General features: G+C 41.5%; 1 protein-coding gene and 1 pseudogene across 1 annotated transcript; both read right to left on the bottom strand.

Annotated features, from left to right (window-relative positions):
* Nucleotides 1-350: 350 nt before the first annotated feature.
* LOC131221878 (U2 spliceosomal RNA) lies at nucleotides 351-513 on the bottom strand (annotated as a pseudogene).
* A 2,153-nt stretch (nucleotides 514-2,666) lies between these two features.
* On the bottom strand, nucleotides 2,667-13,494 carry LOC131242600 (S-adenosyl-L-methionine:benzoic acid/salicylic acid carboxyl methyltransferase 2-like). The gene is made up of 4 exons (XM_058241345.1): nucleotides 13,354-13,494; nucleotides 11,256-11,660; nucleotides 5,971-6,231; nucleotides 2,667-3,142 (listed from the first exon to the last, which is right to left on the bottom strand). The coding sequence occupies exons 1-4, from the start codon at nucleotides 13,426-13,428 to the stop codon at nucleotides 2,780-2,782; spliced, it is 1,104 nt and encodes a 367-aa protein (XP_058097328.1). The 5' UTR covers nucleotides 13,429-13,494; the 3' UTR covers nucleotides 2,667-2,779.
* Nucleotides 13,495-13,802: the final 308 nt, after the last annotated feature.

Here is a 13,802-nt window from a genome sequence, read left to right as displayed (position 1 = left end):
GGCTTTATTTTCTGGATCATGCCCTGAAATGAGCTTTCGATATGGATGGACAGTGTGGATGCAATCACATACATCACAGTGGGCTCCACAGTCAGGGGCATACATGTTTCGGGGTCTCACCTAATCAGCTTGCCTAATTGGGGGCACACATGTTTGAGATCGAGTACTGGTTTGGTGGGTCCCATTGTATGAGGCAGTTTGGGGTATACATATTTGAGATCCAGTAAACTCATTAGGTGGGCCCCATTGTACGATGCAATTTGGGGCACACATTCGAGATCCAGTCAACAGGTAGGCCCCATTACACACACACACTCTCTCTCTCTCTCTCTCTCTCTCTCCTTTTGAAGTAGGGGTGCGCCAGGACTGTGCAACAGTTCAACACATGGGCGAGCGACGCTCGAGGGTCCCAGCAGCACATCCCCGTTTTGACCAATGTGCAACGTCTTAGATATTAAACTGATAAGAACAGATACTACACTTTGATCTTGGCCAAAAGGCGGAAAAAGGTATTTTTGTTTACTTAACAATGGGTTTGATTAGATGATCCTAACCATCCAATCATTTCCTAAGAAAATTGACAATCATCATATTCATTGTAAGAAAATGAGTGTAACCATCATTCTAGACCATACATCATGTGGGCCTTACTTTTGATTGCATGCGTTTCTCACGAATGATTTGAATGGATGATCACAGTCATCCAATCAAATGTTGTAGGAAAATGGCTGATGATTCATCAATCTGGACTGTCCTTTACAAGATGACACCGTTAACTGCATGTGATCTTCAAGATTTGCTTTGATAAGGTCTACTGATCAATTGCTGAGAAATGAACAATTCACTTTGATAATAGGAAAATGGATCTCATCATCAATCTTGATAGTTCATCATGTCTAGGTAAACGCCCTAACAAGAAATCAGGCCAGCTTACTCCTGTAGTGGACCTCAATGCAATAACAAATGGCAACAGTTAAACCGGGTAGGGCCCACCTGATTGTAAGATCAGAGGATGCATGCTCAATAGGCACCGGTTGTTGAGACTGTTTCAAATGTGAGTCCTCTAACTGGAGCGGATTGCCTCTTACCTTCTGCCTAGACAGAATTCGGTCCAGGCAGGGGCTCTGTGGGGCCCACTGTGATGTATGTGTTTTTATCTGCACCATTCATCCATTTTCCCAATCAACTTAGGGTATGAGCTCAAAAATGACACAGATCCAATTCTCAAGTAGACCACATTTTTATTTGCCATTGAACTTGTTCACAAGTCTCATAGATCTGGATGAAGGGAAAACACAAAGTATCTTCTTCCAAAACTTCTCTGGCCCCCAAGAAGTATGTAATGGGGGCGTTCAATTCCCATTGTGGTCCACTTGAGCATCATATCTCCCTCATTTTTGGGCACATAATTTAAAATGATCTAGAAAAATAGATGAACGCCGTGGATAAGACCCATACATCACGAGGGGCCGCACAGAACCTATGCCAAGACGGATTCTCTCTAGGCAGGGACAGGGCGCAATCCATTTCCTTCTGTAATTGTACATTTATCCTCCACAGAATCCACCGTAAAAGAATACATGGTTGTAATATAATATTATTCTATGTATATCGAATAATTATTTATATATGATCTTTCACCACTATATATTCGCTCCACCTTAGCTTATTTGTAGAGACACAAAAGCTTCTTTTTGTTTTTTGTTTTGTTTTGTTTTGTTTTTTTTTTTTTTTTTTTTTGTTTTTTTTGTTTTTTTTTTGGTTTTTTGGGGGTTTTGTTTTTGTTTTTGTTTTTCTAAAATGTCTTAAACAAGGTTTAGAGATGATAATCCAATATAAATCAATAATAGATAATGTTATGGGTAAAACTGGACTGACGAAACGGTTGGAATAAAATGGAAATATCAAAGTCAAACAGCTCGGATGGGAGGTTGGGTATGAGCTTGGTCTCAAATGCTGATCGCAACATCAACAATCAATTCGAATAGCGACCAAGAATGATGGCCTCGGCTGCCTGGTTGACACCTCGTAGTCTTAACCTAGGGGACGGCACAGTACGTCAACCTCGAGAGATGACCTCGAGGGCCAACCTCTACCAAGGGCCCGACCTCAAGGATTGACCTCGACCATAGACTTAGAAGTCGGCCTCAATCATCAACTTAGAGGTCAACCTCGGCTATCGTCTTCGACCTCGGATACCGACCACTACAACGGAAGAGGAGTGGAGATCCCCTCCGTATAAGGGAGCGATACCTCCCATGATCTTCGTTGAGGATCACGCCTAGATAAACACGATATATCTGGAAACAGACTCACCTTGGGCTACACACCTATCTGGCATATTCATTGCCGTGCACATAGGTGACCTTAAGGGTGATAAATAAGGACCCTCCATATAGGAAAATGTAAGCTCAATTTTACCCTAGCCCAACTACACCCTTTTCAACCCTACATTGACTTGGGCATCGAAGGGTCCCCGGCTACAACTGGTGCCCCATTCTCATTTGATTTTGCACGTATGCGATGGGCTAGCAGGGATGACCAGACTTCAGCACCAACAGATACTATTCTAGTAATCAAACCTAAAATAGAGTTCGTGAGAGTGAGCAATAAACTGGCAATACAATATGAAAATTGTCTTAAAAAACTGGCAATACAATGTGCCATTGAACAAATAGTACCTTTCTCTCAGAATTTAAAAATAGAGCTATTACAAGTTGGGTGGGATACACGAAGCTCCACTCAATTATTTAACCATAAATCACGTGCACGTCTCCATTCATTTCTTAGTCATGGACACCGTAACATTGACATACTTAGTCTTCTCCTTGGCCAGGTGCTCCGCCACATTCTCTTCATACTTCTTAAACAAATCCTCTATTATTGCCTCTCCAAAGTGATTTGCGAGCATGGATTCTGCCACAGCTCTTATGATCTTTGCCGCATTCCTCCCGCTTGTAAATTTATCGAACACAAAGCCTTCATTATTGTCATTGTCATTAGGATCCCAATTTATTTCGGTAACTTCATGTCCGTCTAGATGGAACGATCCCTCGCTTTCAATCACAGTCATTAGTTCTTGAATACAAGGTGTGTAGAGGGGAAGATTGAAAGAATCCACTTGGGCTTCTTTGATGATTCCCTGAATTAAAAGGAAAATTCATTTTCTAATCATACTTTAAAAACAATAATTTACAAATGTTTGTATGTTAGTTTAAATGAAATAGTCTTATGTAAATCTAGTTAAACATAACTAATCATAGTTATTAATTTCTAAAAGATCTCTTATTAACACTATTTTAACTAATCCCTTCAACCCTTAACAGAAGAAAATTGAAAGACCCCCCAAAAAATTTCCTCAAGCGGATCCAACGTGATGTCCATGAAAAATCTACTCCATTCATCAATTTCATAAGCTCACAATAGGACGAGCCTAAAAATAAGGCACATCCAAAAATCATGTAGGCGACACAAAGGAAATAGTAAGAATGAAAATGCTCACTAATGTGACCTTCCCGTAGCCTATCATGACGTTTATATGTCCTCCAGACTGTTCATAATGTTATTCCCACTAGGATGAACTAAAAACACAAATATTTGTGTGATCCAAAACTTTTGTGGCCCCACAAAAGTTCCAACATTAATGGTGGGTGTTTAATCTCTATTTCTTGTCGTGTGGCCCACCTGAGTTTTGGGTCTCCCTCATTTTGGGCTCTTGTCCCATCATGAGCTTGCAAAACTGATGGTCAGAGTATATTTTTCATGAAGGTGGTGAGACCCACATGGCTTTCCTTCTCATCATGGATATCTTCTTGTGATATGATTTTTTCATGTGAGGACATTCCCCATAGCTAAGCCATCTAAATGGCTCAAATAGCTTCCCATCTAATTCAACCACCACACTACAAAATTTCTTAGGCTTAGTGCTCAAGGCACAAGCTATGTTTTGGCCAAAAGTAGGCCCGCGAGATAAATAGACCATGCTAGGCACGGTTTTCTACAAGCTCCCCTAGGGTAATTCAAGCTAAGTATTTTGCTAGGTTTCAAAATAGTTGAAAATTGAATCTTTTTAAAGGTTCATTAAGCCGTATAGATCTCCATTTAGATATCCAAGTTTTTAGTAAAAAATGGGATATTGTCATTTTGTCGATATTGATTGAAAGTCTCTTTCAAATCTATCTCAATGGAGGAGAAGTGAGAGCCAAACATATCAACTCCTAGAGTAGGGCTAAGGTTGCAGTTTTCTTTGTTGTAACTCTCCTTTTGAAATAAGAACTGTTTATAAGGAGGATGAGATTAAGAAAATCCATTTCGTATGCTAGGTTTACTTTGGTTTTTTAGACAAAACTCTAATAAAAACATTGGGTTACTTTCACTGGCTTAGAACCATGTGGGTGGAACTTTCATGAGAATGATGCCTCGTTCTAATCATCGAACTTAAAACTCATGATCATCCAAAGCTTAGGTAGGCCACGCCACACCACAGAAAACAATTGGAAGCAACACCACAATTAGTTTTGTATAGGACTGACCATGGTGTTTATATGCCATCTAATCCATTCACCTGATTTGTCCAGTTAGGTTGAAAGAACTACAAAAAAATCATGCACCTTGACTACACCTAGGGAATTTAGAGATTTTAGGTATAATTTTTTAGGATCTATAGCCCAAAAAAGGGAGGTGAATCTGATATATAATGTGAATTTCATGAATGTTAGGTCTTTCTCCCATGTTAAGGAAAGTAACCCTAGTAGGTACTTAGCCCAAAGAATAGGCCCAGTAGTTTCACCTCCCTCGGAGGCGCCGAATTACATCGATGCGCCCTCTCCTCCCAACGTGTGGGTAACCTAAACTTCCATGGGCCCACCATGATATATATGTGAAATTCAATCTGTCCATCCCCTAATATACGATGTTTAGGAGGTAAACAAAAAAAAATCAGATCCATCCAAAACCCAGTTGGGCCGCACCACAAGGAACGGTAGGATAGGACTCACGCCATTGAAATCTTTTTGGGACGCACCAAAGTATTCCATAAAGCATATATTTGGTCTTTTTACTTTGGTGGGTTGGATATCATATAAACAAGCACAATGGATTGTTTCATGTGATGGATTGATTGATGTCACACACAAATATATATATATATATATATATATATATATATATATATATATATATATATATATATATATATATATATATATATATAGTGTAATTGAGATTATGGGGTATCTCAGATTTATTCTTACCATTTTCAAGTGTTTTCAAGAGCTTGTAGGGAGAGATTAGATGCTTGTTCAAATCGAATATTCTCTTCCATGGTGGGCCTCGACCTTAAAAATCAAGTCAATCTATGAATTGGGTGGGCCACACCACATACAACAGTTAAGAGGGGTTACCCTCCCATTAAAACATTCACAAACAATTATTGGGCCCACCGAGATGTGGTTCATAAATCTAGAATATCTATTATGTGTGTCCCACTTGGATGAGGGGTCAAACCAAGTCTCAGCCTCATCCAAAACTCAGGTGGGCCCCACCAAGTACTTATATATGTTTTAGGAATGCCTTTACATGGTTTTAGATGGTATGCCCCACCTGAGTTCCCTATATGGCTGATTTTTGGGATATCCCATAACCTAAAAGGGACCCATCAAATTCACAGTGTTGATATTCGACAAACATCACAGTGGGACCCACACAGCTCGATATCTCGGGAAGTTCCCATGAGGTCCACCTCATAGTACCATTTCCACACACACACACACACACACACACACACACACACACACACACATATATATATATATATATATATATATATATATATATATATATATATATATATATATATATATATATATATATATATAAACATGACTGGGTAGATTGTCTAAGCATTACTTTTTCATGATCACACCATGGCAACATTATGTAAGTTAGAAGAGTAGTGCAATATTATACTACCTGTGACACCATGCTCATGAGTGCTTGTGCCAATAGTTTCCAAAGATGACAACACTCTCCCTTTGATGGATCTGGGCTTTTCCGGCCTATGATCGTTAGGACCATACGCCCGCCGGACCTCACTTCTTCAGACCGCAACTTTAGAAACAATGAGAAATCGCTCTCATATTGCTCCCAGTAAGCTTTAATCACAGCGGGAGGGCTGTCATTGGCTATGTAGATGTTACCTTTGTTTAATCCATTCTCTAGTGCCGGAGGAACCTGACATGCAATGATGGTTTAGGTTAGTCCCAACCCATGGGTTCCTCGCTTGGCTTGAATTATTCGACCTGGCCAGTGGTTGTGTTAAGAACTAGAGCTGGGCATCGAGTCAAGTTGAACCGAGTTAGGGCTGACCTGACTCGATCCGGTTTTGAAATAAACTTGACCCAAACTCGACCTGACTTGGTTCTGCGTCTACCATGCCTGACTTGATCTGAGCCCGGTTCTAGCTTGGACTAATCTAGCCCGAGTTCGACCTAGTCACAAGTACTGAGTCGGGTTGAGTAGGCACCGAGTTGGGTTGGGTGTAACGGGTAACCAAAGGCTGAAATCACAACCCAAAACTTAGATGCACCTGCCAATCTGAGTATATATATGAATTCTCATCTGCGCACCTTTGCACATGTGTCATGGGCACAAAATCTGAATGGTCCACGTGATGCGGCACCCCTTGAAACCTCACTAGCCCAACTTTCAACCCGATACAAGACTCTGATGGGCCATGGAAAAAGCAAACAGTTTCCTCTCTTGATTTGCATTTTTCTTTGCTATGATCCAATAGAGTTTTGGATCAGGCTGAAAATTGGGCAAATGAAGTTTCAATGGGTGTCGCATCACGTGGACCGTTCAGATTTTGTGCTCATTACATGTGTGCTAAGGTGCGCACAGGTGCTCAAATAAAACGATTTGCAGGTGAGCATTCCTGTATATATAAGTGTTTCGGATTAACTCACCCATTCACTTCAGACCGAGTCAAACATATAAGTCTGCCGAGTCGTAGCGTGCCCAGGCGGTAGCCTAGAGCTGGGCATCAGTCCTGGTCGGATCGGATTAGGTTCAACTCGACCTGATCCGAAATTCCCAACTCAGTTAGGAAAACCGAGTCGGATCGGGTTGAGTAGAATTCGGATATATAAATTTAATTAAATTGTTTCATGTGGTGTGGTCTACTTTAACCTTTAATATATCTACGTTTTATACTCAATGGTTAAAATAATATATAAAAATTGATGAACGGCTTAGATAAAACATACACATCAAGGTGGGCCCTACACGGGTATGAAAGAACTTTCAATCTAACGTACCGAGCGACGAGCGTTTTTATTAAATCTTACGTGCAGTGCACGAAAGTCAAAGTACTTGCCTTTTACGCAAGCTTCTGTACTGGGTAATTTCTTAAGCCAAGTAAGTAAGGTCTGTACATCTAATCATAGGGTATGTGTTATATCAAAACCGTTCATCCATTTTCTAACCTCGTCTTAAGGCTTGAGACAAAAAATAAGACGGATCTAACTATCGAGTGGACCACACGAATGATTTAACAGTGAAAATTATTCTCTGCTGCTATTTGTGGTGTGGGCCACATGATCTTTGGATATTATTTATTTTTTTCATAATACTCTATAATTATCTCTAAAAGTATATGAACGGTGTAGATATTATAAATACATCACTGTGGGGGCCATAACTTTGATCTCCTTTGAACCGTCCGTACAGCACGGCGCTCAAGGAGCGCCTCCTCGCCACTGTCGCCAGACGTATTACAGCTGTATGCTGGAAACGGACTGGCTACTCCCCTGGCTACCGGACGTCCGTACTCTGTGGGCCCCACCATGATGTATGTATTTCATCCATCCCCTCCATCTATTTTTATAGATCATTTTAAGTCATTAGAAAAAAAAAAGAAGGTATATTAAAATCTCAAGTGGACCACATTATAGAAAACAGTGTTGAATAAATTTTGACCATTAAAAACGTTATGTAGGCCATAAAAGTTTTCGATCAAGCTGATATTTATTTTTTCCCTTCATCTGGGTCCTCATGACTTAGATCAACATATTTTATACAATTTACATGTTTTATCCACATCATCTATCTATTTTTAGGAAAATTAGGGTAAAAAATAAAAAATATATTTTATACTACCCGCTTGCCTATCGGTTGGGGTCTGTTCGGTGCTGTTCGGGTCCCATTGGTTTGGGTATACAGGTCGAGTCGGTCCGGACAGAGGTCTATCCGGACCCGAGCCGAAAAAAAATTGGATCTGGAAACCACAACCCGATCAGGCCCATTTTGGCCGTCGGTTCTGTTCGGAACGGGCCGGATCGGGTCGGATCTGCCGGATCGGGTCACAAATGCACACCTCTTTGCGGTAGCCTGACTTGTGTAGGCACGCCCAGGGCATTACTGATGCTGACTAAATAGCTATGTATAGGACAAAATGCACCAACCATACCATCGCCTTTTCACCATGGATCCTAAAAATCAGACAAATCTAGGACGTAGGTGGGCCAAACTATATGGAATACTGTGAAATCATCATTGAACCTCTAAATTCATGTAGTGTGGCCCACATAAGTATTGGAATGTCTTGATTTTTGGTGAATTCATTCATCCTGATGTGGTACGTAGGATGAGTGGATTAGATGGCATGTACCAACCACCAAGGTGGACCCACATTAAATTTGTACGATTTTATGGTGGGACTTCTCATCTCAATAGTGTCCCATGCATGCTCTAGCCCACGGACGTGAATTGGGTACAACCCCTGCCGATCCCTTGCTAGGAACAAACAAGGCCTCTGAGGGGCCACCATTTATGTTTGGGTTTTATCCACACCGTCCATCCATTTTGCCATGTTATTGTAGGGTATAAGTCCAAAAATGAGGTAGTTCCAAGGTTCAAGTCGACTACAGAGTGGGGATAAAACACCTACCGTTAAAAACCTTTTAGGGGCCACAGATGTTTTGGATCAAGCTGATATATGTGTTTTCCCTAGTCCAGGTTGACGTGACCTCATGAACAGCTTGGATGGCAATTAATCATCACGGTGGGCCCCAGGAAGGTTTCAATGAGGGAGTGGGGGGCATTATCACCGTTGCTTCCTGTGGTGCACTCCATGGCCTTGGATCTGCCTCATTATTGAGCTTGTATCCGAAAAAAAATGACATGGCAAAATGGATGGACGGTGTGGATAAAACACTTGCATCAAGGTGGCCCCATAGATCCTGTCCGTTCCTAGCTAGGGTAGTACTCAATCACGTCCGTCGCCCATTAGAGCGTTGATTGGGCTCCATTACAAATTCATAGCGGCAACCTAGAAAGCGTGGATCTCATCCACGCAAAGTTATTCCATCCACGTCGCAAAGGACGCCGGCCTTTCCTGCTCAAGCATGCTGGGTGGGGCCACTGCAATGTATGTGAGAAATCCATTCCGTCCATCCGTTTTATGAGCTCATTTTAGTGAGTGCAACAAAAAATGAGGTGGATACAAAACTCAAGTGGGTCACATGAGATGGAACATTCGAGAAAGAAATTCACACCGTTGAAACTTTCCTAGGCTCTACCTTATCTTTATATACTATCCAAGCCCTTTTTAAGGTCATTCCCAATGGCATGAAGCCAAAACACCAAAAAGATAGCCTGATTCAAAACTTTTATGGCCGTGAGAGTGCTTCAAGGGTGTTCACTAAATGCCCACCTTTTCCTCTCGCTGTGGCCCACTTAAGTATTGGATATACTTCATTTTTTGTCACACTTACTAAAATGAGCTCGCAAAATGGTTAGACAGGGTGGATTTATCAAAATCATCAGGGTGATCCCGACCCAGCATCCTTGTCTAGCAACTTCCTAAAAAGGTTCAATTTTCATACTAAAGTCATTTATATTATTTCTATATTTGTAATATTTTATTTTTTCATTGTAGCGTGCATTATTTACTGAAATGCCCAGAACATTAGAAGGGGATTTATATATATATATATATATATACACACACACACACACACATTACCTCACACTTACAGTGAGCACTCCAACCGATGATCTCAATCCCATAAATAGTGAAACATTTTTTAGAAGGTGATTGCCGCTATGGCCCACACAACACATGGATTTGGGGCTATATGAAGCAGGTGGCTCATGTAGGGAGGAATCTATGGATTTGGGGCCAACGATATAGTGGAATCCATGGATTTAGGGTCCATGAGAAGAATTCGGCCGAGGTCCTTTGGAGCTCGGCTATAAGATAAAGGGATTAATTTGCCTTACTGTACCAGTTCAATATTTTAGAGTAAATGGTTCCTGCATCAAATTAATATCATAGAATAATTTATCAAGGGATGGCTTTATAGGGCCACCGTGGTGTAATCAACTCTATCCATCCATTTTACAAGATCTGGTATGAACTAGGTAAATAGAAGGCCTATGTGGATCAAGCTGATATTTGTTTTTTCTCTTCATTCCAGTCCATGCAACCTTAAAAGCAAGTTGGATGGCAACTCGACACTGTGTTTTCAACACCGGTGTTGTTATCATCGCTTGTTCCTATGGTGTGATCCACTTGAGCTTTGGATCTGCCTCATTTTTAGCTCATATTCTAAAATGATCTGAAAAATGAATAAATGGTGTGGATAAAACCCATACATCACGGTGGGCCCCATAGAGCCCATGCTTGGACGGATTATTGTCCAAGGTGGGACCGCAATCCGCTTCCCAGTATTTTGGTGCAGGGGCGCAATCCAGTGGCTCTGAGACCACCAAAGCTTACGGTGGTACTGTGTAGATGTTATAGGAGTAAAAAATAGGACGGATCGAAAATTTATACGGGCCACACCAAGGGAAACATTTTGAGAGGGAACACCAACCGTCGAATATTGTGGGGTTTCACCATGTTGGATATTCAGACCGTTCATCCAGTCCAGATGAAGGGTTATCATGCCAAATTTCACTCTTTTTTCGCGCGGCCATTTTCTCATAACTCATTCCCTTCCTTGTCTCCCACATGAATATCAGATCAGGCTAATTTCTTAATATTAAAGGTTTTCATAGGTGATGAATAAGATAAACGGATTGGATTATATAATTACATTGCGTGTACCCCAATCTGTATGGTGGTATCATTACCACCCCAACCCCAGGGTGTAGTCATTGGAAGTCTGTTATGCATATGAAGAAAGTCCTGAATAAGAAAACTCTCCTCTCCTTTTGTATGTATATGTTCATTTGATTCATCGGATAATCACCTGAGAGCACCAATGCAGACTATAAGAGGAGTGAACAAAGTCCAGACTCTTCGTCTGAAAAAGCCTGCTGTAGAAGGACCCGGGCACTCCGGCGATGAAACATGGCCCAAAATCAGGCCCATTGTTTTGTTTGAGTTTCTCATAGAAGCCTGCCAAGGACTTGAAAATGTTGTTGAAGTCATTCCCTGGAAGGTCATTTAAGAACACTCGGAACTCGGGCGATGAACGGCCCAGATGACGTCGTATCTGGTCCACTGCTTCCATAATATTAGAGATGGCCAGCAATGTATTGGGCCCTGATGAACAACCCATGTCTACAATGCACAAGCTCTTCGGGAAGGTGGTGCAGTAGAGGTCTGTTATGCTCCTTTCCACTATGGTTTTGACCTTGAATATGACTATTTCCTATAGAAAAAAGGGATATAATCAAATGAGTGTAAATGAATTGAATTGGAGCTGTGGACCGTCCAATCATCAAACCAGACCCTTATCCCCTTTCATGATCAAGGCTGCTTGCTAGGTGGCCCCATATCATGCATGATATTGACAAAAATATCATTGATTACTTAAAACTGGTAGGGCTGGGATGGGCTGATTAATAAACAGGCTTAGAATTTAGGTCTGGGCTCAGCCCTTGAGCCTAGTATTCAACCAGGCCAAGCCCAAAATCTAGTTGGGCGGGCTAACAAGCACTTGGAGACAACTCAGCCCAGCGCAACTAATTAAATTGTTGGGCCTGCTCTGCTTTTAGGCCTAGTGTTTCAGCCCAAGTCCAGTCCTAAGAATGCTAACCCGGCCCATTGACATCCCTATAACCGTAGAGATAAAGATCTACTGAGACCCACATAATCTTGTAATGTATCTCATCTTGCATATATGCCATTCAGGCATTGAGTACTGCGCGATAGCGACAGAGAGAGAGAGAGAGAGTTAAGATTCTGCCTCGATATCACGTGAATTTGAAAAGAGAAAGGTAAATCTCTGTCTATGAGTCGGACGCCGATTGCGTCCTCCCCCGGACGGATTAGGCAGGGCTCTGTGGGGCCTACATTGATGTAAGTGTTTATCCACGCCGTTAATAGCTTTTCTCAGATAATTTTAAGGTATAATACAAAAAATGAGAAAGGTACAGGGCTTAAATGGATCACAAAGTGGGAATTTAAACGTCCACCGTTAAAAACTTCTTGGGAGCTTAAGAAGTTTCGGATCAAGCTTACATTTGTTTTTTCACTTCATCCACGTCTACATGACCTTATGAATAGGTTGGATGGTAAAAAAACATCACGGTGGCCCTTAGAAAGGTTTCAACAGTGGGTATCATTATCACTGCAGCTTCCTTTGGTGTGGTCCACTGGAGCTTTGTACCTACTTAATTTTTAGTATTACATATTAAAATGATCCGAGAACAGCGTGGATAAAACACTTCACGTTGGGCCCTACAGACCCCTGCCTGGACCGATTACCGTCCGGGCGGGGTAGGACGCAATCCGCGTTCCTACGAGTTCTTTATTAATAAGGCAACCGATGAAGTATGTTCCTTAAATGCACGCTGTCCGTCGATTTTGAGAGCTCATTCTAATGCATGATCTAAGGTAGATCCAAATCTTAGGAAAATAAGATTAAAAACTTAAGTTTTGGATTAGCTGATATCTGTGTGGTTCACCTTCATCTGGTTTTTGTGACCTTATGAGAACAGGTTGGATGGCAAATAAACATTCCCATGGCCCCCAAGAATTTTTAATGGTGGATCTTCAATCACACTTTTTCTTGTGGTGTGGTCCACTTGAGATTTAGATCTACTTCATTTTTGGGATCATGACCTAAAATGAGCTATCAAAACAGATGGTCAGCGTGGATGTAATGTGCATACATCAGGGTGGACCCCACAGTCAGGGATCCACACACCTCACCCTTAATTATAATAATAAAAAAATAGCATAGATAAATCCTAATTCAAGAGGGCCCACGTTAGTTACAACCCAGGGGCCCAGGCCCAAGCCCTCCTCATCTCTCTGCATCAACGGCCTAGATCTATGCTGAATCCTGTCCACGTCTATCATGTAGTTTGAGAGAGAGAGAGAGAGAGAGAGAGAGAGACCTGGAGTGTTGAGTTATTGGCATAGCTGGTCTCGCCAGCTCCACCATTCATGTGAAGAACTTGCTGCACTTCCATAGCTTCTATTTGAAAGCCTGCCTTCCTCCTACATAATAAAGATCCATGCTTCACCTTATATAGGTTTTCTACTCAAAACTCATCTGCTCTCGGTTGTTGCACGTGCGCACGTGGAGAGAGGAAGGGAGATGCAGGGAATCTGAGTAAATGTTTTTATTTTTAATGCATGAAAAAGGCTTCTATACATTCTAGAAGTTACCTGTACCGTACAAATGGGAGGTTGTGGCGCGTGTTCACATGAGCCGATTAGGTGCGATCCTTACCATCTGCCCCACCTTGATATGTATATTCTAAATCCACACCGTTCATCTGTTCTTTCAGACCATTTTAGGGCATGGGCCCAAAAATTAAGAAGATACAAGTCTCGGGTGGAC

The sequence above is a fragment of the Magnolia sinica genome, chromosome 1 (assembly GCF_029962835.1).
Source record: "Magnolia sinica isolate HGM2019 chromosome 1, MsV1, whole genome shotgun sequence".
Lineage (NCBI taxonomy): Eukaryota > Viridiplantae > Streptophyta > Magnoliopsida > Magnoliales > Magnoliaceae > Magnolia > Magnolia sinica.
This window is presented reverse-complemented; position numbering and strand designations above follow the sequence as displayed.

Coding starts and splice junctions, on each gene's coding strand:
- LOC131242600 (XM_058241345.1), bottom strand. CDS start 13,428: ATGGAAGTGCAGCAAGTTCTTCACATGAATGGTGGAGCTGGCGAGACC. Junction 6,232..11,255: donor GTCTGCATTGGTGCTCTCAG/GTGATTATCCGA, acceptor ATTGCATGTCAG/GTTCCTCCGGCACTAGAGAA. Junction 3,143..5,970: donor TCATGAGCATGGTGTCACAG/GTAGTATAATAT, acceptor CTTTTAATTCAG/GGAATCATCAAAGAAGCCCA.